Source organism: Moschus berezovskii, chromosome 3 (assembly GCF_049115385.1).
Source record: "Moschus berezovskii isolate FMDL1 chromosome 3, NW_MosBer_1.0, whole genome shotgun sequence".
NCBI lineage: Eukaryota > Metazoa > Chordata > Mammalia > Artiodactyla > Moschidae > Moschus > Moschus berezovskii.
In genome coordinates, this window is record NC_142462.1 from 123394379 (window position 1) to 123419882 (window position 25504).

At 58.7% G+C, this 25504-nt stretch overlaps 2 protein-coding genes across 6 annotated transcripts in view; one reads left to right on the forward strand and one right to left on the reverse strand.

Annotated features, from left to right (window-relative positions):
• Window positions 1-25504, reverse strand: part of SMARCD3 (SWI/SNF related BAF chromatin remodeling complex subunit D3) — a 32793-nt gene that overhangs the window by 253 nt on the left and 7036 nt on the right. The window contains exons 1-12 of one of the 5 annotated variants that reach the window (XM_088834768.1): window positions 8978-9569; window positions 5846-6057; window positions 4106-4148; window positions 3123-3245; window positions 2859-3017; window positions 2555-2650; window positions 2254-2355; window positions 1855-2016; window positions 949-1046; window positions 573-807; window positions 307-429; window positions 97-198 (exon numbers count right to left, since the gene is read on the reverse strand). In XM_088834768.1, the coding sequence (XP_088690894.1) occupies window positions 97-198; window positions 307-429; window positions 573-807; window positions 949-1046; window positions 1855-2016; window positions 2254-2355; window positions 2555-2650; window positions 2859-3017; window positions 3123-3245; window positions 4106-4148; window positions 5846-6057; window positions 8978-9055 (1533 nt within the window). In that variant the 5' untranslated portion in view covers window positions 9056-9569. Of the gene's footprint in view, window positions 1-96; window positions 199-306; window positions 808-948; window positions 1047-1854; window positions 2017-2253; window positions 2356-2554; window positions 2651-2858; window positions 3018-3122; window positions 3246-4105; window positions 4149-5845; window positions 6058-8977; window positions 9570-25504 lie in introns of those variants that run through there. The other 4 variants (XM_055421567.2, XM_055421568.2, XR_016037095.1 and 1 more) reach the window with 4 other exon arrangements.
• On the forward strand, window positions 10778-15964 carry LOC129552795 (uncharacterized). Its single transcript, XM_055421571.2, has 2 exons — window positions 10778-12623; window positions 14333-15964. The coding sequence occupies exons 1-2, from the start codon at window positions 12101-12103 to the stop codon at window positions 14434-14436; spliced, it is 627 nt and encodes a 208-aa protein (XP_055277546.2). The 5' UTR covers window positions 10778-12100; the 3' UTR covers window positions 14437-15964.

The following is a 25504-nucleotide window of genomic DNA, read 5'->3' on the forward strand; positions in this document are numbered from 1 at the left end:
CATCTGGGAGCAGGGACGGCTCCACGTGGTGAGGGGCAGTGTGGGGGGTTTGGGGGTGAGTGGGGAGCCGAAGGGGGCGGGGGGTGGGGGCCACACCTTGCAGTAGAAGTAGCGGCTGACGGCCTCCTGGGACCAAGGCTGGTGGTAGAACTCAGCCCGGCGCTCCTCCTCGGGGTTGCCCGCCACGTCTGTCATCACCTGGGAGGGAGCCGCGGGGTCATCCTGAGCCTGGACACCCCCGCACGATGTTCACTGTCTTCCCGGCATGCTTGTCTCCTACCCAGCGTTCCCCGAGGCCCCCTTCACCTTGAGGTCCCGGCTCTGGGAGCGGAGGAGGTCCTGGATGTAGCCCTTGGGGTCTCTGGAGAAGCTCAGCATGAAGTCCCTCTGGATCTTGAGCTGGTTGATGGACTCAATCGTCTCGTGGATCTGCAGGTAGAAAGCCACGTGCTCTCACCTGGCCAGGCTGAGGTCGGAGGAGCGGGGAGGGGGCATGGCAGGGGGCTCGCCGCTGTCCCCGGAAGGGCAGTCCCTGGGAGGGGGGCGCAGGTGGAGCTCCAAGTGCCAAGGGCAGGCCCCCTCCCCTTCCACTCCCACATTCTCGGCCTGCTGTGTCTGCGCGTGTCACTATCGGGTCGCCGTCCCGTCTCAGCGCCGGGCTCCGGCCCCACCTTACTGTCCAGAGCACTGATCTCCTGCTGGTTGGCCGTGGACAGCAGGAAGCTGCTCATCTGTCCCTTCAGGGGCTCCTCTACCTCCACGTCAATGTCGTAGCATGCTGTCTTCTTCTGGTCCGACGGGTCCACGCTGCCAGGGAAGGCCAGCCCTTGGCATCTGTGCTGCCCTGATGGAGGCCTGATGCTGGCGGGTGGGTGGGCAGGCGGGGGGGCAGGACCACCACAGTGACTCCCAGCTCTGAGGAGCAGGGTTGGGGGGGGCGGGCCTCACCTGATGACGTGGTTGATGACAATCGGGTCAGGGGGCAGCAGAAGTGCTGTGAGGCGCTGGGGAATCTCAGAAAACTTCAGCCGGGGACAATCAAAAATCTGCAGTCGGAGAGAAGACGTTCCCTCTGCGCTTGAAAGAGCCTCCGTTTGGAAAAGGCCCCCCCCCCCCCCCCCGAGCAGCCAGCTCTCACCGGGGAGGCGGGGGCCGGCCCTGGGCCTGAGGCCTGCTCCCACCGCTCACAGCGCAACCCAAGCTGCTCTACTTCACACCTCGGCCTCGGTCTCTCTGTCTCTGAGAGCCAAAGGCAGGGGCACCGATCTCAGGGGGCTTGTTAGAATTAAATGTGTCAGTTACACACGAAGTGCCCGAAGCAGCGCCTGGCGCGCGGTGAGTGCTCAATAAACATGGACTGTTGTCTTCACCGCTCGAGTCTACCTGTGGTGTTTACTTTAAAGGCACATTAATAATAATCCCTAGTTTGGTAGAATCACTTCCACAGCAGTTTGATTCTCCTAACAGGTGTGGTGAAGATAAGGAACAAGGCTCCAAACAGCCAAGTGATGGGCCCGGCGTCTGGACCCAGGGCTAGAACCTGGGGCCCTAACTCCAGGAGCCAAGAATCCGCAGAGCGGCTAGCTTTCTAGGGTTCCCGATCTGCCTTAGCTGGGGGGGTGGGCTGCAGCACAGGGCGGTGTCATGGCAGAGCCCGGATGGGAAGCACGGTCTCCGGCTCTGAGATCACTCCCGAGGGAGTCAGGGAGGCAGGGTGCTGCTCCTGCGCAGAGGCCCTTCCCCGCCCCGTGGCCCCAGGCTCAGGGGGGAGGCCCTTCCCCGCCCCGTGGCCCCAGGCTCGGGGGAGGCCCTTCCCCTCCCGGTGGCCCCAGGCTCGGGGCAGGGGGAGGGCACCTGCTGGAAATACTTGTCGCCGTTGATGTACTCCTTGTCGTGGGAGTCCTGCAGCCGGTTGGTCTTCACATACTGCCACAGCGCCTGGACAATGGCTGAGCGGCTCTGCGTATGCAAGCCCAGCAGCCGGGCCAGGCGGGGATCCAGTTTGAACTGGGGAGGCTGGGCCAAGGAAGCCGTGAGAAAATCAGACAAAAAGAGAGCGGGAGGGGCTCGGGACTCAAGGGGCTGAGGGGCCTGGGCTCCTTGGACACAAGCTTCTGGAGCAGGCAGGGTGGAGGGGAGAATGGGGTTTCTCGGGGCATATAGCTTGCAAGCCAAGGCCCACCCCAGCTAGGAGAAGGGTACAGGAGGCGGGATGCTGGGTGGGGGGCGGTGTCTGGGGGTAAGGGAACGCACCTGGTAGTCCAGCATGAGGAGCAGCGTGCAACGCACACTTAGGTCCCCCGGCCTCTTCACCTGGAACCCGTCCGTCTCCTGAGTGGTGGGTGTCCGGTGCCACTGTCCAGGGGTAGGAGCTGAGTCACCTCACAGGCCTGTCTGAGCTGGTGGGGCCTTGGAGCTCTGGGTGCAGGACGGGGGGCTGGGGGAGGGGGTCCCCGATCCAAGTCTGCGCCACTAATGGGACTGCCTTCTAGGTTCTTCCAGGACTGTGGTCTGTGGCCGGTTCAAGAGCAGGAGGGGTCCGAGTCTTTCTTACCTCCACTAGGTGGTTGTCAGGGCCATAAAGGTCTTTGTCCAGCTCAATGACCAGGCTCTTGAAGAAGGAAGAGAACTTCCGCTTCTGCTTGCTGGGCTGTGGGAGAGGCACGGACCGTGGGCGGAGAACAGGGCCCACGGGGGCAGAGTGAGTTGGGAGTGGGTGGGGGCTGGTTGGGTAGGGCCACACAGTCAGAAGCAGGCCTGGGCACGTCTCTTTGGACCACCCTCCCACAGCCAGGGCTGACTTCCCCAGCCCTTGGTGCCCACATCCAGTACTGGCCTCAGCTCAGCCCCATACCCACCCCAGGACACCTGGAGAGACCTGGGCCAGGACGTACGTCATCCAGGAGCTTCCCCTCCACCCGCAGCTCCCAGGAGGCAATGCTGCCGTCAGAATCCTCGGCATCGGGCTTTGCAGGGTTAAACGTATTGGAGATATAAAGACGCAGCTTGCGCTTTTGCTGTACAGATAAAGAGTGTCATTCGGAGCCAGTCCCGGGGCCAGCCCCGGCTCCTCCCGCTCAGGGACTAGTCCCGCGCCCTCACCCCACCCCAAGCCAAGGCACCTTCATGGGCCGCTTCAGGGCCTCCTGGATGTCCACCCGCTTCCTCATGATGGTCTGGTCCAGTTTCCTCTCAAACGCCAGGAGGTCCATGTAAGCCTGGGACTCCGGGACCAGCTCCCGGATCTGGAAGCAGGGAGGAAGCAAGGCAGGGAACCAGGGGCTTAGCCAGTCTTGCAGGTTGGAACGTGCGGGTGTCACGTGGCCCCAGGAGTGTGGGAGTATGGTGGGCAGGAGCTGGCCACATTCAGGGCAGGGAACTTGGACAGTGCAGACGGGACCACTGAATCCAGCCATGAAGGCCTGGATATTACAGGGATTTTGAAAACTTCTGCTCCCACTAGGGAGAGGCATGCGTTTCATCTCTAGGGGAGGCCGGAGCAACCATGGAGGCCAGCAAGTGCTTAGGGCTTCACCTGCTCATCCTGTCCTTTCCCATGTCACACAGCCTCTGGGTTCCCCGGGGCGTCTGTGAAGTGGTCAGGGGCCCCTGGGGTCCCTAAGACAGGAGATGTCGCGGCTTGGGCCTACAGTGACACCTCACCCAGATGTTCTGCTCCAGCTGGGGTCTCAGCCGTCCTCCAGGTCCTCTTACGCTGCTGGGCCTTCAGGCCAGCTTCTGTTCCCTTCGCTCCTCTGCCAGCCTGTGGTCCCCGAGCTCTCAGCCCCTTTGTCCCCTGCCTTTATGCTTCTGCAGACCGCTGGAATTCAATCCACAGCGCCCCCCAGACCCAGGATCCTACCCTCTCTGGCTCTGCTTCTCCCCTCTGCCCCACCCCGTCCTTCTGGCCCCGGGGGAGCCTCATTTTTTAATTAGCTTTTTAAACAAAAAAAGTGAAAGTGACTATGATGTTGAAGCGCTGATCCTAAGGGGGGAGGGGCGGAGGCCCCGGGTGGTGGTGGTTGGGGGGAGCAGGGGAGAGGAGGGCGGAGCAGCAAAGGGTGGGGGGTGGGGTGGGCTGGGGGCTGCTGTGAAAGGCACTCACCCTTTGAGGGAGGATTTTGTCAGCCATCTTCCTCCTCTTGGCACTGTACATTTTTTAAAGAAAAAACCAGGTTACCATGGCGACAGATCTGGGAGTAACGAGGCCACCTGCTAAATTATCCCGACATCTCAGCCCGCCTGGCTGGGGTTCCCACAGCCCGCTCATCTGCCCGCCGGAGGGTCTACACCGGCCGTGTGTGGCTCTGTCCTCTCACAGAAGCAGAGGTGACGCCGTCCTTTCTCTAGTCTGGGAGCCCCTTTTCTGCCCCGCCACATCCCCAGGGCCAAAGAAATTAGACTTAGAAGGGGCTCGGAGCAGGGGCGCTGCAGAAATGTTTGGGGAAAGCAGGGCAGCGGCAAGGACAGAGTGGGGGATGCATCGTGAGGACTTATTTTTCCTCCGCTGAGAAGGGGCGCACAGTCCAAGGTGGCTGAGCCGGTGGGGGGGGAGCCGACCCCCATGCCCCCTCCCAGGAGCAGGAAGTGATGGTGTGAAGCTGGTGAGGACCAGCACGGCAGCCACCCTGGGCTAGGAAGGGAACCCTGATGGGCAGGGGGTGCTCAAGCCGTTGGACCACCTGCCAGCAGGGCCCAGGGACACACCCATAGGTATCCAGAGAGAGTGGGTATGGATGTTCCCCTCTGGGGTGTGGCTGGTGGGCTGGACCTGGGGTAGCAGCTGGGACTTGGACTCTGCTGGATCAACTAGCCGCTTCCGACTCCCAGAAGCAACCCCAGAAAACCCTTGGCGAGAAATTAGAACCCAGCCTAGGGAATGGCTGCATACTGCCCCCGTGTGGTGGTCTCAACCACTGCCCCCGTCCCTGGCCAAAAACGTATTCAAGGCTAGACAAGCAGGTTTCACTAAAGGTCTGGTTTGTTTTGAAGAAACTATCTCTGTGAAACTCTCCAGTTGTACAAGATAAATCAGGGACTCTGATTCTTTGCACTGACTGTGCAGAGAATTCCTCATGGGCTTCCTATAAATGGTGAATTTTCCTTGACATGTAAAAAATATTTTAATAATGAGATAAAATCCATATTGTACCCTTTATATGACTCCATCTGGTGTGCAAAAGGAAGCATGTGTGTTTGGCTAAACAGCAAAACCCAGAGGGGTATCTCCCTTGCCAGGCACCAGCAGGGGCTTTTGGGGGTGCCACCGGCTGGCTCAGACAAGGAAACTGGCTGGCCCTTGGTGGCCTGGGGGCAGACCCAGTCCAGAAGACAGACCATGGCAACCCCTCAACATTTGAGTGCCTAAGAATCACCAGAGAGCACCAGCGGACAGAGACTGCCTACCCACGGGGCAAATCCCAGGCTCTCCCACCACTGGCCAGGGATTCAGATTAAGAAGATCCGGAGTGGGGCTTTCGAGGAGTCAAGCCAGAGGGGCTTCTGAGGAAGGCGCAGTGGACAACCGCTGGGAAACACAGTCTAAAGCTCGGCCCTGAGCCCTGGTGCCACAGCCCCGCCTCCATCCCCCGAGAGGGGACTGGGGTGCAGAGAGGGACAGAGCAGGTGACAAGGAGAAGGGCGCGACGGTCACCGCCTGTCTCCACGGTGTGGGCACACAAAGGAACCGGGCCAGTGCCCCCTCAGCCCACCTCCTGGGAAAGCATCCCACCCGGGACGCCTGCTCCCTGCTGACCCCTCTCCGCCCGGGCTTCCCACCCCGTCCCTGCGGGTCCCGCGTCCGCCCCTCCGCGCTGGGCACACCCCCCACCCCACCCCCGCTTACCTGCGGCTCCGCGCGGGGGCGGTGGGCACCGGCTGGCCCTGGCTCTGGGCCTGGCTCTGGCCGGGCGGGGGCGCTGCTCGCTTGCGGGCGGGCTCCATGCCCGCGGGGGCCAGGCCGGGTCGCACGGCGGGGCTGCCCATGTACGGGGAGCCCGGGGGGCCCATGGGCGCCCCCTGGTGGGGCATCCGGGCTCCAGACGGCATCCCGGGGCGCTGGGGAGCGGGGTGGGGGGCGTGAAGCAGACACAGGCGCCCGGCGGTCAGAACCAGGGCTCCGGGCTCCAGGCGCGCGGAGCTGCGTCTCCCCCCCGAACCCCGAGGCCCCCGGCCCGTGACCCTGCTGCCGACGGCGCGATGCCGATGGGGCTGGGAGGGGTGGGGAGGGGTGGGGAGGGGTGGGGAGGGGCGGGGGCGCCGGAACCGCGCGGCTTTGGCGGAGGGGCCGGGGGGGTGGGGGTTGTCTTTGCGTCTCGCTGCAGGAAGCTAACTGAAGCCAGGCAACTTAACTGCACAGGGCATCGCCAGCCTCGGATTTGCGGAAGGTGCCGCGAAGATGAATATTAATGGCGCCTTTCAACCTTTTCAAAGGATGCTCCTATCCACATGCTCCTCTGCAAGACGGACTGAGGGGGCCTTCTATCCCCACTTGACGGATGAGGCAACCGCGGCTCAAGGAGAAAGGCAACCTAGCCAAGGTCGTGCAAGGCCCTTTCCTGAGGGGCCCGGGGTTTGTGCTCTCTCTGCTGCTTTCGTTTAGTTCAGGGCTGGGCTCTCTTGCTCCGGATTTCTGCCGCCTGCCTTCCCGTTTGCCTGCTTCCCAGTCCATTTCCAGGGCGGTCCTGCCTTCCCTGCCTTCAACCCACTTTCCTCTCTGGGCCCCTGCTTTTGACCCCTCGGTCCCAATCCCCGCCCCCTTGCTCTGATTCCCAGCCTCTACCGTCAGGGGCTTGGCTAATTTAGCCCACCCACATAATTTACTCTCAAGGTGAAGGCTTGGAGGTAGGGCTAGAAGCAGCTTGAGGGGCTGAGGTCAGACCTCACCAGGATTCTCCCATGGGGGGAGGCAGTGATGAAGCTTAACTGGTGATGGGTGGTCCAGAGGGCTTGGGTAGGTCAAAAGGATGGACATTTTCTCTTATATCCATCTCTCCCTTCCTGTCTGCCTGAATCACCAGAGATGGCCCCATCCTACAGACCACAACTACTCCCCACCCTACCCCAGTGAGTTCAGAAGTCTGGGTTCCCAGGGGGCCACGGGGAGGCAGGGGAGGCAGGTGTGTTCCCTTGCCACTACCCGGGTGCTCAGCCGGGATATAGATGACAACCCAGCGCATCGAGTGAAGTGTTCCACAGACTCATAAAACCTCTATTGTCCCCGTTCCAGAAGAGGGGCTGGGGAGGGCCCAAGGGGCTCTCAAGAGGAGGGTGGCCAGGATGTGGACTGGGACCAGGAGAGCAGGAGGGAGATCAGGGAGCCACGGTTGCAAACCCTGTGCCCCTGTTATACCGTCTGAGCACCACCCACTCCACCCCAGGGGTGCAGCTGCTCCCCAGAACAGGGAGGCACCCTGCCCCTGAGCCTGGTGAATCTCCTCTCACTGTCCCCCCCTTTCCCAGTCCCTCCTGCCCTGCGCTGTGTCTAACCCTAACCTCCAGCCAGCCAGCTGTCTCTGCCCGTCGCCGCCTCAGCAGTGAGACCTGCCTGTCCATGTGTCTGCCTCCCCCACCCCACCTGACCCTGTCACTCACACCTCCAGTGTGGTGGCCCAGAATGGAGCCCAGGTCCACCATTCCCCGCCAGCAGAGACAGGGCACTGGGAGTGGGGCTCAGGCCACTGAAGAACTAAAGCACTGAGTTGACTTAAAAAAAAAAATCCACGTGTATAGACTCTCTTACTCCTAGATGGGCCTTTTTAAAGGGACACCCCAGACAGCAAGATCAGGGCTGGGTCATGAGGCTAACCAACATGGGGACCCGTTGGAAGTTAGCCCGGAGACCCATGGGCCTGGAGGACAGGCTGCTTTGGGAAAGCCCCTTTCCTCATCAGCTGCTCTCCCATTTAATGAGGCTGGTGGTACTCAGTGATCTGCTAAGGAGGCCCCAAGAGGGAGGCCTCCAGAACCCCTAGAAGGCTGTGCTGGCCACCAGGGATGGGTGACCTGCCCGAAGGGCCAACATTCTAGGGGCTCTGGCCTCTCTTATTGAGAACGTGCCTTCCTTGGGGTCACAACCAAATTTGGCCATAGTAAACCTGACTGCTTCCTTTCTGCCTGGCTTCAGCACCAGTGGCCGTCCCAAGTCCTGGAACCTCTGCCTCTCCTATGCCACAGCCCTTCCAACCCGTCCCCACCCCCTTGGGCCCCCTGGGCTCTCTCAGGCTCCTGGTGGGCCTTCTAAGCCTGCCCCTTTGGTCTCCAGGCCTCCCGTCCCTGACTCCAGCTCTTCCTTCACACCTTTGAGGCGTTAAGGACATCAGCTTATGGTGGTGGAGGCTGCCAAATGATCCTCAGACCCCTTAACCTGGGGTCTGCCCCTAGAGAGGGCCTCTCTCTGGCCCCAATTGGCAGAGGCCAGGGGCAGAGCCCCAGAGCCCTCGGCCGGGGATGCAAAAGTGGTTCAGCCCCAGAGCTTCCCGCTCACAGGGCCGCCAGGGTCACCTGCTCCTTGCTCCCGAGACACTGTCCCAACGGATGAACAAGCAGCGCAGCGAAGCCAAGGCCCCCCACCCCCCACTCCCAGTGCAGGGGCAGCACCTGGGCTCCACCAGGAAAAGAAAGGAAGACAACCCATCGGGTTGTCCCCCCAGGGGACCCACCCACCCACCCTCACACTTTGGGGGAGACCGTCCCCAAGTTCCACCCCCAAGTCCCTGACAGGAACCCATGCAAACGCCTGCCTTCCCCGCCCCGGGGCACCCATCCCCAGCCAAGCCGCCTGACGACGTGTTCGGGCGCCCCCGGGGCGCCCGCCGGCACGGGGCTGGGGCCGGCCCGCTGGGCCGCGGCGCTCCCGCTAGAGGGGTGGGGTGGGGTGTGGGGGAGCGGGAGCCCCCTCCCGGCCCTTCCCGACCTTCCCTCCATTCAGCCCGAGCCAGCTCGCTCGCCCTCCCCCGCTAACTTTTCCCCCACTCACCACCCCATGGACCAGAAACTCAAAAAGTTTGCTTTTCGTGGCTTTGCGCGCCCCTCCGGCAACTTCGTCCGCGGCCATCGGGGTGGGCTCAGCGGCGCCTCTCTCTCTCTCTCTCTTGCTCTTTCTTTCCCTTTTCTGCCTTTTTTTTTTCCTCCAACTCTCCCCTCTGAGTCCTGCTGGGCTCTCTCACACTTCTACTCGAGCGGAGTGGGGAGGGGGCCCCTTCAGGGCTGCCCTGACGGCCCACGGCCCACGCCGCCGCCGCCGCCGCCGCCCGCCCGCCGCCGCGGCTGCCGCATTCCTGCACTGATAAGACAGAAATAGTCCGGCGGCCCGGGGTCCGCCTGTTGACTCGGCGGGGACGGAGAAGCCTGCCTTTCCCAAGCCTCGCCGGGCCCAAACAGCGCAGATAAGCGGCGAGGCTCGCCGGCCAGCGCGGCTCCGGGCCGCTGGGCAGCGGCGCCGCCTGCCCGAGGCCGCCCGAGGGCCGCGGGGAGGCGGCGGCGGCGGCGGCGGAGCGGAGAGGGGACGCGAGGGGAGGCGGCCGGGGGGCTCGCCGGCCACCCGGCCTCTCTGGCCGCAAATAGTTTCTCGCTTAGGGAATTCGCCGTTAGGGAACAGGCCGGGAACAGGCCGTTCCAACTTTGCCCCCAAGTGGCTCCTGCCGCATTTCTGAGGCCCTTTTCCCCAGAGACCTGGCAGGCCAAGTAGGGAAACATTTCGCTGGGAAGGAATCCGGGGTGGGTGGAGGGGGTGGTGGTGGGGGGCGGGAGTCGAGCCCGGAGGAGGCCTTTCTCCGGCACCAGGCGGCCGTGGTGGGTGTGCCCCGGAGGCGGTGTGCCCTGCAGTCCATAGATGTGTGCGCCCTTGTCTCACCGCTGAGTGTGTCTGCACCCTGGTGTGGGCACGGCCGGCGGCCGTGGGTGTGGATGTTTACGTGCGTGCACAGATAAATGCCTCCTCTGTGTGCCTCCCTCCACCGGAGCCTCCGGTGCGCGCGCGCGCGGGCGGGCGCGGGTGCGTGTGTGTGGCTGGACACGGTCTGTGTCTCCCCGCTCCGGGTGTCTATTTCGGGCTGTGTGAGTCTTTGTCTCTCTGTGACAAAGTCAGGGCAGTAGGGGAAATTTCGGAGAGAGGGAGGTGGGCCAGGCTCGTGAGAACGGGAAGGGAAGCGGTGGGGGCAGGCAAGGAAATGGGGTGGACGGATGGGTGGGGAGGGGGAGGCCAGCGCGACCTGACGGCTTTGCAATGGGGTGGGGGTGGGGTGGGGCGGGGGACCCGCAGGAGCTGGGGCACTGGGTACGGTAGGGCCATCCTCTGGACCCCAAAGAAAACAGGGGTAGGGGTGGGGCCGTGAGGGAGCCCCAGAAGGGGTGGTGTGGAGAGAACTGGGGTGAAGGAGGGACAGGAAACAGGAGAGGCAAACCCTGTTAGTCCCCAGGCTGGGAACCCTGGCCCCGCCCACGCCCCAGAGGCCACACCCTTCTCCCCGCCTCCGGGAGGAAGCGCCCCAGGGGCTTTGGGACCAGAAAGGGTCAAGTTTATGCCTCCCGGGGCTGCACTGTCCGTACCCAGGTGAGGGCGGGGCAGGGCCCTGGGGAATTTGCTGGAAATTTTTATTCTAGGTTAGATCCTGAAGACCCAGCGTGACACTTTTTTATTCGAGGTTAGATCCTAAAGACCCAGCCTGACCCTCAACCCTTCAGAAAGCCGTCAGAGGTCGGGACCGAGAAACCAGGGAGTGGCTCTACCTAGGGAGGTGTTTTTTTTTTTTTTTTTTTTGCCTGCAGTCTGATTTCATTGGCCCCCTTGTGCTTCTGGCTGTCACTGTCCATTTCAGCGCCCACAGCCAATCCCCTGAAAGGCTAGAGAAGGCATGTGGTCCAGGCAGCTCCTCCTCTACCTTACCAGGGACCTAGAGAGCCCCTTCCTACCACACCTCTACCCAGGCTTCCCCCAGACCCACACTCACAGATAATGAGTCCTGGTGGGTGGGAATGGGTGGGTGTTTGCACTGGCCACGAAGGTGGCTGCTGGTAACCTGGGGAGGTAATCTTTCCAGTCTGCCTGCTAACTTCCAAAACCCCTCACTCATTCCCATCCCCAAGCCTCTGCTCCTGCTATTCTTTTGCCTGGAATCCCTTAAAATGCTTCTCTACTTGTCCCAATCACGTTCATACCTTAAAGCCATCTGGAGCCCCACCTCCTCCAGGAAGTTTTCCTTGGTTCCACTTCCGTGCACAGATCTTTCTGTTCTGTGAATGCCCATTACCATCTACCCTGGCCATAAAATGGCACTTTGCTGACTAATGTCTCATGTGCCCTGAGTTTCATGTGTGTTATGTAGTTTTCCAAATAGGCTGCATCCCCATGAAATCTGGGGCTGGTTTTCAGGCCCATTGTCTCTCCTGTGCCTGCACACAGGGACTAGACCTGACCAACGCCTTCTAACACTTGCAACCACCCAGAGCTCAGTGGGCCACTGGATGGAGCTCATCCTCTGCCTCTTACCTGAAGGTGTGAGTCAGCAAGGGCACCTCACCTCCTGGTGGGTGCTCCTAGCGGGGACATGTGACACCTTGGAGGTTCGGGGGAACAGGGACAAGGGCAGACACCTCTAGTTCTGTGTAAAGCTTGGAGCTCTCAACTCTTGGGGAGGCCTTTTGGGGAAAGAAGACAGCACAGGAGGTGGCTGGGCACAGTGGGCACACTTGGCATTTATGAGGGGCTGGTTTTGGTGGTGGGCGAGACTGAAGGAGGTGGTCAGGCCAAGGAAGGGATCTGGTGGTACTGAGGGTAGGGCCACTCAAGTCCACAGACAACACCTTCCTGGGCCACCCCAGGCCCAGGGCCTTGCCCTGCAGCCCCCTTTCTGGAAGGCATCGTTACCCATACAGAGACAGCAGATATATAGTGCATATGTGCCCCCCAGGGCACAAGCACAAAACGCAAAGGCCAGAGGAACAAGGAGTCACATGAATTTGCACCCACAGGCACAACTCGATTCTGCCCACTCACAAGGCCCTCACCAGCAGACAGCTTTTCCAGGGGCAACCCCAGGTGTGCCCCCCACCCCCGGGACGGGGGCTGCCTTCAGACCAGAAAGCAGGCGCGCCAGTGTAGATGTCTTCGGGCCAGGACTCCCATCTCACAAAGGCCAGCATCCTCAGGGCTCAGCCCCAGAAGGGCGCTCAGCAAGAGCCATGCCGCCCGCTGGCTCCTGCTTCCTGCCCCGGGTGGGCAGGAAGGCCCCGATTTCAGCGGGCAGGGTGCCCTCCTTCCCGGCTCGACGCGGCCGATGGGCCCAGGCCGCGCTCCGGGCAGGCCGCGCGCGTGTCCTCCCAGAGCCGGAGTCCCCCCTGCCGTCCCCCCATCTCTCCTTCCCTCGCCGAAGCACCACCAGCACCAAATGGCAAAGCGCGTCTCCCCGCGCGCGGAGATGCGCCGCGGCCGCCGGGACGGGCTCGGCGGCCTCCCCGTCTCCACACGCCCGAGCGGGGCGGCCGGCGCTGGGGTGGCTGGGGGTGGCCCCGGCCCCGGCCCCGGCCCGGCCCGCGCCGCCCTCCCTCGCCCTCGCCCGCCGGGGAGCCGGGCAGCGGCGGGAGCCGGCCCGGGCATGCGCACTGCCGCCTCCCTCGCGGTGAAGGTCAGCCCGGGGCCTAGCTGCAGGACTCAAAGGCGGCCAGGGGTGGGGGGGCGGGATGCAGCCGAAGGACTTTAACCCCTTCCCGGCGGGAGGATGGCCACCGAGGCTGGGCCGGGGTGCCCGGAGGGTCCCACCCTCCCGTCTCCCGCAGGGGGTCCCCGCGGCGGGCACACGGTTAGGGCGGGGCGGAGGGGGCAGGACGGGGAGGAGGGGCAGAATGGAAAGAAGGAGGCTAGGAGAGGAGGGAAGCCTATCGGGAGGGGAGGACGGTGAGGGAGGAACAAAGGAAGCCAGGCTGGAGGGGGAGACCGCGTTCCGCCGCCCTGTCCCCGTGTCCCCAGCTATGGAGGTCTCCTTAGCGCCATGAAATTACCCCCCAGACTGTGTGTGCGTGTGCGTGCGTGTCTGTTTTCTGTGTTCTGGCCCACCCCTAAACCCAGCTTCCACTTTCTCCGCTGGTCACTGAAGGCCAGGGCATGCAAGGGGTCCGAGAGGCAGCTCTGATACAGCCGACCTGCCTGACCCAAGCCCCAGGCCCCCAGGAAACCCTGGCTAGACCCCAGGACCTGGCCCAGTCTCCCAGGGCTGGGCCAAGAGGAGTCTACACCTTACGCCCCACCTCTGGTGAGGGGCTTCCTCCAGCCAGTAGGCAGGACCTTGGCGGACCAGACCAGGGGCATGGCAGGCAGAGTCCTCCCCCTCCTCCTGGCTACTCCCCTCAGCCCTTCTGAGGCCAGAGCAGCCTCCCTCCTCCTGCAGGGATTCTGGGCCCAGGACCTGCTCTCCAGAGGGGCTGGCCGTCTCCACGGAACTTTGTCTTTCTGTGTCAGTTTTGAAAACACACACAAGAGAGACAAATATGATAGAAAGAAGCAAAAAAAAAAAAAAGTAGGGTGCCAAGACCATCATGTGACCGTGGGCAAGTCACTGTACTTCCCTGTTCTCTGGACCTCTGCGGCTCAGAGGGAAGGCTCACCTGGGATTCACAGCGTGTTCCCTCACTCCCCTCAGGGCCACCATTAATCAGGTCGGGCTTCTCCGGTAGCTCAGAACAGTAAAGAATCTGCCTGAATGCAGGAGATGAGGGTTCGATCCCTGGGTCGGGAAGATCCCCTGGAGAAGGGAATGGCCACCCACTCCAGTATTCTTGCCTGGGAAATCCCATGCACAGAGAAGCCTGGTGGGGCTGTGGTCAGTGGGGTCGCAAAGAGTCAGACACAACCAAGCAACTAACACTTCCACTTCCTGTAGCAAAAAGCAAGCCACACTGGCCTGGACCCATTCTGTGAGGATGGGTGGGTCTGTGGGGTGGTGTTTCTCCAGGACCCGGAGGGGTGCTATCACTGCCCCAGCTGGCTCCCACAGCCTTGGGGGTACAACCCAGGGCATAGCTCTGCCAGGGTAGGGGAGCTGCAGGTAGGTATCCCACAGAGCCATCCTTGCCCCCTACTCATCTTCCAGCACCCATCTGTCTGGATAGATTGAGTGGCAAAAGCAAGAGGGCTCCAAGCAGAAGGGGGCTTCTCCCTCTCTTTCTTGGGGAGTGGGGATGTAGGTGCCTACCTCACTGAACAGCCTGGGGAGACCCACTCACACCCCCGAGGGGCTGCAGCCAGCAGTCTGCCCTGCTGGCACCCCGGCCGTCCTCTTTCTTGGCGGACAGGGGCCCCATCCAGCACTTCTGATTCCCTCTCCTGTTTGTCCCACAGCTGGCACCAGGAGGAGGCGCTGGTGGCCAGCACCCCAGCCCTCACCCCAGGAAGCTAAGCTCTGCCACGGGGCTCTGACCGGGGGTTTGGACGGAGTCCCGTGAACCACAGCATTCTGAGGCTGGAGAGGTCACCTGAGTCAAGAAAACTGGTACCAAAAAAACACAATCACCTGTACTCCCTTAAGGGGGTGTTTGGAAATCAAGCCAAGTGGTAGCAGTCAGCGCAGTGTGCAGATAAAGTGTCCAGGGGAGCCACCCAGCACCAGGTCTCCAGACCTCTGAAACTCCCTCAGGAGGGGCGGGGGAGCCCTGCTCACAGGGTCTGAAAGTGTCCCTCTCCTCTTAACACTAAGGGGCCATTCTGTCCTGGTGTCCCTGGGCCAGGGTGGGCGGCTGCCTTCCTGCTGTAATGCCCTTTGTGTGCCCACTGTGTCCGGCGTCGCTGAAAGGCCCAGACTCCCCTCAACTCCTGCAGCCTGAGCCCCACAAGGCTCTGTGCACCCCTCTTCCGCAGCCATCTCCCAACCCAACTCCTTCTCCGTGTGGTCTGTCATAGGAAAGTGTCCAATATACTCAGCCATTTCTGTGAACATCCGTTTTACCTTCTTGTGGCAGAAGCCACTGAGTAACCACTCCCCCTGAAACGTTCTGTGCAGGGCAGTGGTTTTCGCAGAGTCCGCCTTGCCACTGGCCTCCAGGTGGGGTAGGGACCCTCCTTGCCCCTCGCTGCTGCTGCTTCCAGACCCCTGGCTTTGCATCTTACCTCCACGGCGCCTTCTTTTCTGGAGCATCCTAGCTCCTGGCTCACAGCCATTCCCTCTGTCACCCCTGACCTCTTCCTGCTGCTTTCCCAGGTCCTCATGGACAATCCCTCCCACACAGCAGGGCTCTGGGTTCCTCGGCCGCCTCTCCCCCAGCAATCCTCCGCCCTCCCTCAGTCACTCATGCCAGCTTCACCTCTTGGTTCCTTGTCATTCCAGCCCCACCACCAATGTCAGCCTTACACCCCACTCTCTGACCACCATCTCCCTGTCCAGCTCCCTGACGTCCAAAGCCTGTGATGCCACTGGAACCACTGGTTCGTTTCTCTGACCCGCACCCCTCATCACAAACATACCCTCTTACACTTACTCTTTCTTATTTTTAGTTAGAGTACACAAATTACCACTATGGTTTTTCCAGTAGTCATGTACAGACGTGAGAGCAGGACCATAAAGAAGGCTGAGCGCCCAAGAATTGATGCTTTCGAACTGTGGTGTTGGAGAAGACTCTTGAGAGTCCCTTGGACTGCAAGGAGATCCAATCAGTCCATCTGAAAGGAAATCAACCCTGAATATTCATTGGAAGGACTGATGCTGAAGCTGAAGCTCCAGTACTCTGGCCAACTGATGCAAAGAGCCGACTCATTGGAAAAGACCTTGATGCTGGGAAAGACTGAGGGTAGGAGGAGAAGGGGGTGACAGAGGATAAGATGGTTGGATGGCATCACTGACTCAGTGGGCCTAAGATTGAGCAAACTCCGGGAGATGGTGAAGGACAGGGAAGCCTGGCGTGCTACAGTCCATGGGGTCGCAGAGTCCGACATGACATAGCGACTGAACAACAAAAAATATATATAACATAAACTTTACCACTTTAACGTCCCTTGCACATATTTAAGAGTTAAACCGGTTTTATCAACTCCTCCCCCGCACTGCAGGACCTGATGTGGCTGGAGAAGACACGCCACTGCAACGACCTGGTCCCACTGTCACTTCTGGAGCTCGGACTTCAGCTGGCCTCATCTTGCCCCCTGCCCTGCCTTCCCCAAACCATCAGGCCCTTCCCCACTGTCAGTCCCCTGTGTGAGTTTTCTTCTTTCTCCTCCAACCTCCTCCTTCTGCTCCCTCCCAGCTGATGCCCTTGCTTCTCAGTTCCCCGAGAAAAGCTTCTGAAGAACTTCCAGAGATCCCACCATATCCTCCCACCTCCTGGCAATCGCTCCCCTGGTTCCTGCCGCTGAGTTCTCTGTGCTCCCACCTAAACCCGGCCATCCCCCTGCATATGAGCTGCTGTCCCGCGTCTGGCACACTCCGGGCCGTTGCTCCAGCACTTTAGCCCCGCGCCATGTTCCTCTTCCCTGCTCCACAGTCATCGCTTGGAGATCTCGTCCATCACGCAGTCTCAGAGCTGTAACCACCTTCTCTATGTTGACGCCTCCCCAGGTTTCCCTCCGGCCTACTTTCTCTCCCAGCCCTTAGACTCACGCAGAGTCTGCTCACACACTGTCAGTCCCACCTGGACCTTGACTAGATCTGCCCACAACGAAACCCCGCTCTCGCACCTCAAACATAGCTCGCTACCCACCCTCTTCACCCTGCTTCCCACCGCTCCAGCCTGCAAGCTGGGCACATCCTGGAATCCTGTCTTTTCGTCCCATCCCACAAGAAGGCAAGTCTTGTTGGCTCTGCATCCAGAACCCAGTGCGTCTCACATCTCCCAGCCTGCTCCGATCCATGAGCAGTGAATAAGCTGGCTTCCAACCTGGCCCCCGGTGGTCTACTCTCAACGCACAACCAGAGGGGTCCTTTAGGAAAGGGAGTCAGATGCCGTCACTTCTGCCCCCACAAACGCGCCCCCATCTCATTGCCACTGAGGGCCAAGTCCTGGGGTTCCCAGGACCCAGTCCCATCGCCCCTCCCCGCTCCCTCTGTGTCCCTCCCTCTTCTCTCCACCCCAGCCAGACACTCCAGGCCCTCGACACTCCTGAAGCTTGGAGCCTGCTGTTCCCTCTGCCAGAAACATGCTTCTTCCAGCTAACACTGTCACTTGTCTCCAAAGTCCTTGTTCAAATGTCCCCCTCTCAATGGGACACTTCGGTCCACCCTGTTAGAAGCCTCCCTTCCCCCATCCCTACCCCCACACATTCTTATCTCTTTCATCCTCCTGGGTTTCTTTCCGAAGTCCTGAACACCTTTCTCTGTCCTGTATCATCTACTTTATTATGTTAGCCTTTCTCTTCTCTTTCCCCCATTAGAATGTAAGCTCCGCAAAGGCCAGGATCTTGATATCCTGTGTGTGGATAAATCCCAAGTATCTGCCACATGGCAGAGACTCTAATATCTCAGGTATTAGGCGCTCAGTCGTGTCTGACTCTTGTGACCCCATGGACTGTAGCCTGCCAGGCTCCATGGAATTCTGCTGGCAAGAATACTGGAGTGGGTAGCCATTCCCTTCTCCAGGGGATCTTCCCAACCCAGGGATCAAACCCAGGTCTCCTGCATTGCAGGCAGATTCTTTACTGACTGAGCCACCAGGGAAGCCCCAATATCTCAAAGGTGTGAGTAATGAGACCCCACTCCAAGTCTACTCAGGATTTCCAGCGTGTTTCCAAACGCTGGGTGATGTTACAATCTGTGCTTGGGGTTAGCAGGATTAACAGCAACAACATCAGCTCAAGCACTTTCATTAACTGGTCTAACTGACAGGTCTAATTGTCCTGTGGGGGCTGGGATTCCCATTCTAGAGATGAGGAAAAGGAGGCGCTAAGAAGGTATGTGACCTGCCCAAAGCCGCTATGCTGTTCTAGGGCTGGGACTGCAGAGCGGGTCTCCCAACGTCAAGGTCCCTCCCTGGCTTCTCTCCTTCACCTCAATCTGCCTCTCTGATGTCCCTTCATGGAGAGCCTTCCTGCTGGGGACACACACACACTCCTCCACCTTCCCCAAACACCTGTTTTTTAAAGAAGGAAATCAAGATCCCCAGAGGCCTGCACATTTAAGCTGAATTACCCTCAATTATCTTTTAAAACACACTCTCCAAAAATCTCAAGCAGAATGTTTCAAACATTGGGAATATAAATTCCAGAAAACTTGCCATCAAGGTGTCTAAAATTCATGTCAATGTGTTGGAGGAAGTTGCATTGGTTCCTGTGTATGAATTACCTTTTAGCCAAAAAAATGAATCCTAGTTAAACTCTGAACGAGCCCCTGGCTCCTCACTCCTGTGGGTGGATCAGTGGGCCCTTCAGGGGCTTCTCCTGGCTGGAAAGATGGATGCACACACGTGCACCCATGGAACTCCTGGCTGGGATGCACGCACATGGTCTACCATGTTGGGGTGGCTCCCTGTCCCCCAGGAATCACCCCAGGTGCTTCCTTTGGGAACATGTGGCTACCTGCCCACAGGCCGTGGGCAGCCCCAGTGCCACCTCATCCTGCCTTCCTGATACCACTTGATGGTCATGGGTGTGGAGAACTCAGAGGGTCCGATCTGGTCTAAGAAGGTAGGAGATATGATCTGAGCAAAAGGCAGAAGTCTTCATCTGTGTGCAGAGGGCCCGAGGTTTCTTGGGGAACCAGGCAAAAGTATGTGGGATTGAGAGACGATGGTCTGGGAGGCCTGCCTGTGATAAAGGATGTCATGGTCAAAGCCAGGCTGGGTCCCTCCCATGGCCCCACACAGCACACCCCGGACATCTCTGGGGCTCGAGCAGCTGCTCATGAAGCCCCACCATGGGGTAGGCAGGGGGAGACAGAGTGGGTGCTCTCAGGGCCTGGACCTGATTGGGGCATGACTCCTGGTTTCCACAAACCTGTGTAACAAGGCCAGCAGGTGCCCTCACCCCGCACCTGTATAGTGAATCCCCTCCAGGTAGCCCCTCAGCCTGCCCTGACCCATGCCCTTCTCCCAGATCTGGGCACTTGCCTGGGCCACAGCAAGCCACTCTGTCCTGGGCCAGAGCTGTGACCACAGGGCCTTACTGCCCTGCCCATCGCTCCATCTCTTCTGGGGTCCTGTCCTCCCCCAGGCCCTGAACCCACTGCCCTGGGTGAGGTCTCTGCAGGCTCCTCGGTGTGATGGCTCCAATCTTGGACTCAAGAATGGGGCTTCTCACCTCTGGCACTGTGGACATTTAGGGGCTGGATAATGCTTTACAGTTGGCTTCCCTGGTGACTCAGATGGTAAAGAATCCACTTGCAATGCAGGCAATGCAGGCTGGAACCCTGGGTGAGGAAGATCCCATGGAGAAGGGAGTGTCTACTCACTCCAGTGTTCTTGTCTGGAGAATCCCATGGACAGAGGAGCCTGGTGGGCTGCAGTCCATGAGGTCACAAAGAGTTGGACACGACTGAGTGACTCACACACACACAATGCTTTCCTGTGGGGGCTGTCGTGTATTGTATGATCTTAGGAGCATCCCTGGCCTCTATCCAATAAATTCTACCAGTACACTCCTCTCCCCACCTCTAGACACTGTCCTTTGTCCATGGAGGTTGAAACTGCCCAGGGTTGAGTATCACAATTCTAGAATCAGACAGTCTGGGGTTCATGCCTGGCTCAGCCTCTGCATGACCATAAATAAGTTCAAGTCACTTGACCAGTCTGAGCCTCATTTTCCCCGTCGGCAAGACATGGAGCGCATCACCTAATTCATGGTGGATGTGAGGATTAAAACAAGGTCTATACGTGGGCAGACAAGCACAGCATCTGGCACAGAGTGAACTCTTAATGAATCGCCTGCTATTACTAGCTTCCGATGCTAAGCCTGCCGGACCTTGCAGGCTTGGCGACTGCCTTACCTCTGGGTCCTGTTGCCGACCACCCACCAGCTGGGGGACTGCTGAAAACAGAAGCTCTCAAAGCCCTCAGCTGCGGGCCATCAGGAGTCCCATGGAGGGTAGCCAAGAGGGGTCGGCCAGGCAACTATTCACAGTGGCCTGGGAGTCACAGGGGAGTCTGGGTTCCACCCAAACCACTGGAAGCTTCTTGGAGAATGACCATTAGTACACAGCATGGGTCTGACATGAGACCCGTGTAGAAAGTGGTCAGGGGAGGGGCTGCAGTGGAGGAGGGAAGGGAAGACATTGAGAAGCGACCACGAGTAGTGAATCAACTGGAAGGAAACCCAAGAAGAACCAATAAGGCCGCCTGTCGGGTCCAGGGAAGCTGAGGTTTGGGAGCTGCTGATGGAGGCATCTGAAGGACACATGGGGCCTCCCCCCAAGCCCCCGACCCCTGCCTCTCCACTGCTGGCCCCTTCGTGTGTCCTGTGAGCCCCCATAATATGACGTCTTGTACTAGAAACTGTTGATTCACACACTGGACACAGCCTCGGCCCCCAGGACTCTGAGTTTGAGGACTGAGTGGGAACGGACGGGGCTGACGGCGTGGACGGCATAGGAGATGGAGAAGCGCGTGGCATCTCTTGCCCCTGACGGCCAAAGCCGCAACATGAGGAGGGCGAGCGGAGGACCAGTGCACCCCACCCAGAGCTCCGGTCTTCCTTGCGGAAAAGATCAGCAAACGCCCCCCGAGAACGTCCTCCTCAGAGGGACTGCGACCTGCTGGGGCAGCTGGGCTTGGTGGAGGTGGTAGGGCCACCAGCAGCTGCAGCCAGGCCCCAGGGTGATGGTGAAATCTGTGAGTTTCTGGGAGCTGCACCCAAACCCTGGTGGGGACAGTGGGGGCACCAGGGCTGAGCAGCGGCAGAGCTGCTTGAGGATGGGCTGTGGGTACCGCTGAGCCAGGTACCCACAGGGTACCAGGCTGACCACATATCTGTGGAAAAGAACTGCTGGAGGCCTTCCGCTACCTCCGCGTGTTCCCACGCAGAGCCAGGTGCGGAGCTGGTGTCCAGCAGCCAGGAGGCCCAAGGGGGTCCGTGGTGGCAGCAAGTTAGACTGTCCCTCGGGGCCCTGGTTCCTCCTGTGGTGGGTGTGACCCAGGTCACCTCCTGGAGGTTCTGGCCACCCAGCACTCATTCTCTCCCTCCTTATAAGGCAGGACGCCACCTTTTGAAGGGGCTTCCCTGATAGCTCAGTTGGTAAAGAATCCGCCGGCAATGCAGGAGATGCGGGTTCAATCCCTGGGTTGGGGGGATCCCCTGGAGAAGGGAATGGCTACCTACTCCAGTATTCTTGCCTGGAGAATCCCATGGACTGAGGAGCCTGGCAGGACGGTCCACAGGACCGCAAAGAGTCAGACATGACTGAGCGACTGAACCACTGCCGCCACCACCTTCTGAAGGCAGCTCTGAGAGTCCCCTGTGACGGGCAATGGCGTCCCCTTCTTCCACCCAATTCCTTTGCTGGAGACCTAACCCCCTACCTCAGAACACCATCTTTAGAGATAAGGTCTCTAAGAAGGTGAGCGAGGCAGAATGAGCTGGGTCACGAAGGCGTCCCTAATCCGATAGGCCTGGTGCTATAAAACCGGGGCGGTGGCGACACAGACAGGCAGGCACGGAGAAGACAACGTGGAGACACGCTGGAAGGCAGAGGCCTACCAGCTGCGGAGAGCGGCCTGGAGCCCAGCCTTCTCTCACAGCCCTCGAGGGAAGCAGCCCTGCCCGCGTCCTGGGCTGCCAGCCTCCAAACTGTGAGAGAAGGCATCTCCACTGTTGAAGCCGCCCCGTCTGGCGCTCGGTCACGGCAGGTCTAGCAAACTCATCCTCTCAACGCCGCTCCCCGCTATTCCTTGGGCTCCACGCCCCCCTACCCAGCCGCTCCCCTCACAGCCTCTGGTTTGCCTGAAGCCACGGAACACAGGGTGCTCAGAACAGTGTGCTTATATAAACAACGAGGTCCTACTGAATAGCACAGGGCGCTACACTCAAAATCCTGGGATAAATCATAATAGAAAAGTATATGAAAAAGATGGGAGTTCCCTGGCGGTCTAGTGGTTAAGATTCTGCGCTTTCACTTCCTTGGTCCAGGAAGTAAGCAAGCCATGTGGTGAGGCCAAAAAAAAAAAAAAAAGGATGTGTATATATGTGTAACTGTGCTGTTCAGCAGAAATTAACACAACATTGTAAATCAATTCTACTCCAATTAAAAGGAAAAAAGAACGATGTGCTTATGAGCACAACACAGGGCAGGACCTGGGGGCCGGCAGGCCCGAGTCTGTCTTCATCCCACCACCAATTGACAGGAGGACAAAGGGCCAAGCTCTCTAGTCTCAGTCTCTTCATCTCCGCGACGGGCTCAGCATCATCTCCCCTCTCTCGTTGCGTTATTGTGAGTAGGAAAATAGAAACAAGACGACATGTGAAAATCATCTCTAAGTCACAGAGGACTGAATGACGTCCTCAGTGTTCACAACATACCACTCTCTGGTAAACACCCACCCTACTTTGGGCTTGTACTGAATTTCCTGTCAATTAAAAACTTGACTCCCTTTCTACTCTGTGACAAAACATATCTCCCCATCCCCTACTTGTAAAGTTGCTTTTTTGGACTCAAAGATATTCCTCTTGTAAGAAGTAACTGGGTATTCCAGCTCGAGAGCTTTTTGGTCGCAATCCTCTCATCCAATATATTTCCCCCCCTTGCCAGTTGAGCATCATTCATAAACCCAGGAAGTGGGACCGTCTCTCTTCATCCAAGTCTTTATGGAATGTACTGAAAAAGGCACAGGACAAGTCCTCTCTCCAAACGATCTACACCCTTTAGGCTTAGCCCTCAGTTGGCAGCAAATTTACTCTATCACAGTAATACCCAGTGATGTGCTGCAGTGTCATGTTGGTAGTTTAAAATCAGCTCCGGTAGGAGTATTTATACCACGGAAATTAGCAGATGATACAAATCAGATTTCAGCTCCCCCTTCCCACCCTGTCAAGGGCCAGTTGTAAAAATTCACTAGCACACTGCATTCAGGCCACCTGTGTGTATCTTACTCAAGCTACTGGAAGAAACTCTGTCAAGTTGTTTGGGCTCCAAATGAACACATGAATCTTTATGGAGCTTAACAGCAGATAAAACGATTCAATATTCCTGATTTAATTTGGTTCTTTCAACATCCCAGGAAATTAAAAGTATGGCTTTTGTGACCCTTTGGGCTGTAGCCCACCTGGCTCCTCTGTCTGTGACATTTTTCAGGCAAGAATACTGGAGTGGGTTGCCATTTCCTTCTCCGGGGGATCTTCCCGACCCAGGGATTGAACCAAGATCTCCTGCATTGCAACAGATTCTTTACCTGCTGAGCCATCCGTGAAGAGGTTTACTATTAGTGAAAAGTGAAAGTGAAAGTCGTTCAGTTGTGTCCAGCTCTTTGCAACCCATGGACTATACAGCCCAAGAAATTCTCCAGGCTAGAATACTGGAGTGGGTAGCCTTTCCCTTCTCCGGAGGATTTTCCCAACCCAGGGATCCAACCCATGTTTCCCACATTGCAGGCAGATTCTTTACCAGCTGAGCCACAAGGGAAGCCCAAGAAGACTGGAGAGGGTAGCCTATCCATTCTCCAGGGGATCTTCCCGACCCAGGAATTGAACCAGGGTCTCCTGCATCACAGGCAGATTCTTTATCAACTGAGCTATGAGGTAACCCCTTATTAGTATACCCATTTTAAAGATGAGTAACACAGGTTAATGATTGACTTAGAGCTAGACCGCCAGTAGGGGCTCAAATGCTCATGTTCTGATCTCAAGGTCAACGTTCTCTTCCGCTCACCATCTGACTGCTCCCTCACCCCTGCTGGTTGTCACAAGCATCCTGAATTCGTCCAGCATCCCCTGCTCTGGTTTACAACAAGGACAAGTCGACAGAGAGCATCTCCAAGACCCCAGCCCTTCCCATCAGCAGCATATCTCTGAGAACTGATGAATGATGCTTCTCTGCCTGGGAGAGGGTCCTTGAGTGTTTGACAAGACTTCGCATTTTGTTTCTGATTCACTGATGACAGGAGGCCACCTAAAGTGACAGCAACCCTTCGTGCCGTGTGTCTCAGACTGGGGCCCCCTGAGAAATACCGATGTGACTTCACCGATGAAACACTTCAGGGTTCAGGGCCTGAAGGTTAGAAGAGATGACAGGTGACAGGTGACAGGGTGAGGAAAGCTCGAGGTGGATGCTGCAAGCTGAGAGCCAGACAGGCTTCATTCAGCCCACAGTGCGTCTCAAACACTTTAAAAAAAACCCCTTAAAAGTGGGAAGCTTTCATATAAAAAGCCAGATTCTCAGAATCTCTTAAAACACTGGAAATCTGGCAGCACAGATGGAGTTGAGGGGCTCTCTTTCTGAAGGGGTGCAAGCTGTGCAATCTACGACATCCTGTTCCCTATTTTAGGGGTTGGTTGAGCCTCTTACACCCCTAGGGCATGCATGTGCGTGCGCGCTAAGTCATGTCCAACTCTGTGACCCCATGAACTGTATAGCCCACCAGGCTCCTCTGTCCATGGGATTCTCCAGGCAACAATATGGAGTGGGTTGCCATTTCCTCCTCCAGGGGATCCTCCCTACCCAGGGATCTGAACTGGCATCTCCTGCCTTACAGGTGGATTCTTTACCACTAGCGCCACGTGGGAAGCCCATGTCCCTAGAGACCCAGCAATCAATGGGAAGTAGGGTGGATCTTGCAGACCATGACAACTAGCCTTTGACCCTGGCCTCAGGGTGCTGGGGTGAAAGGGGTCATGGTTTGGGTCATGGCCCTTCTGAGGATGCAGTGGACAGACCCCAGCTGGGACTTTTCCCTGACCACTGGGATGTTCCCTTGCCCCTGTGTACCTCAGTTTCCCATCTTACAAGTGGTGACGATCATATTTAACTCACAGGGTTGTGGTGAAGATAAATCAGTTAAGCCACAGGAGAGTCTGCAAACCGCAGGTTGCCCTAGTCTGACCCCAGCCTGCTTCCCAGACTTTCCTCCTGACGTCGCAGCGTTGGGCCTCAGGTGCTGCAAAGAAAGTGGGGGTTGTCCACCCCCCAGGGGGTGTATTTTCTAAGACTTTTCTCTTGAAGGAACGGCCCTGGGTAGAATGGGGGTGAAGGAAAAAGCGAAAGCGTGAGTGGCTCAGTCGTGTCTGACTGTTCAGGACCAAGGACTATAGCCCCCCCGCCCCCAAGGCTTCTCTGTCCATGGGATTCTCCAGGCAAGAATACTGGAGTGAGTTGCCATTCCTTTCTGGGGGGGGGAGGGCGGGGATCTTCCCCAACCCAGGGATCTTCCCCGACCCGGGTCTCTTGCATTGCAGACAGGTTCTTTACCATCTGAGCCACCAAAATAGGGGGAGGAGTGATAAAATTGGGACTCAGAGGGGAAACTGAGGCAAGAAAAAGCAAAAGCACATGGCGCTTCCGGCTGGTGGGGACAGCGGGGAGTGAGATTCGCAGACCGGCTGGACGTCAGCCTCCCCTCCCTCTACTTGGGCCGCCCAACCGGCAGGACCCTCCCCCGCGCTGGCAGCACC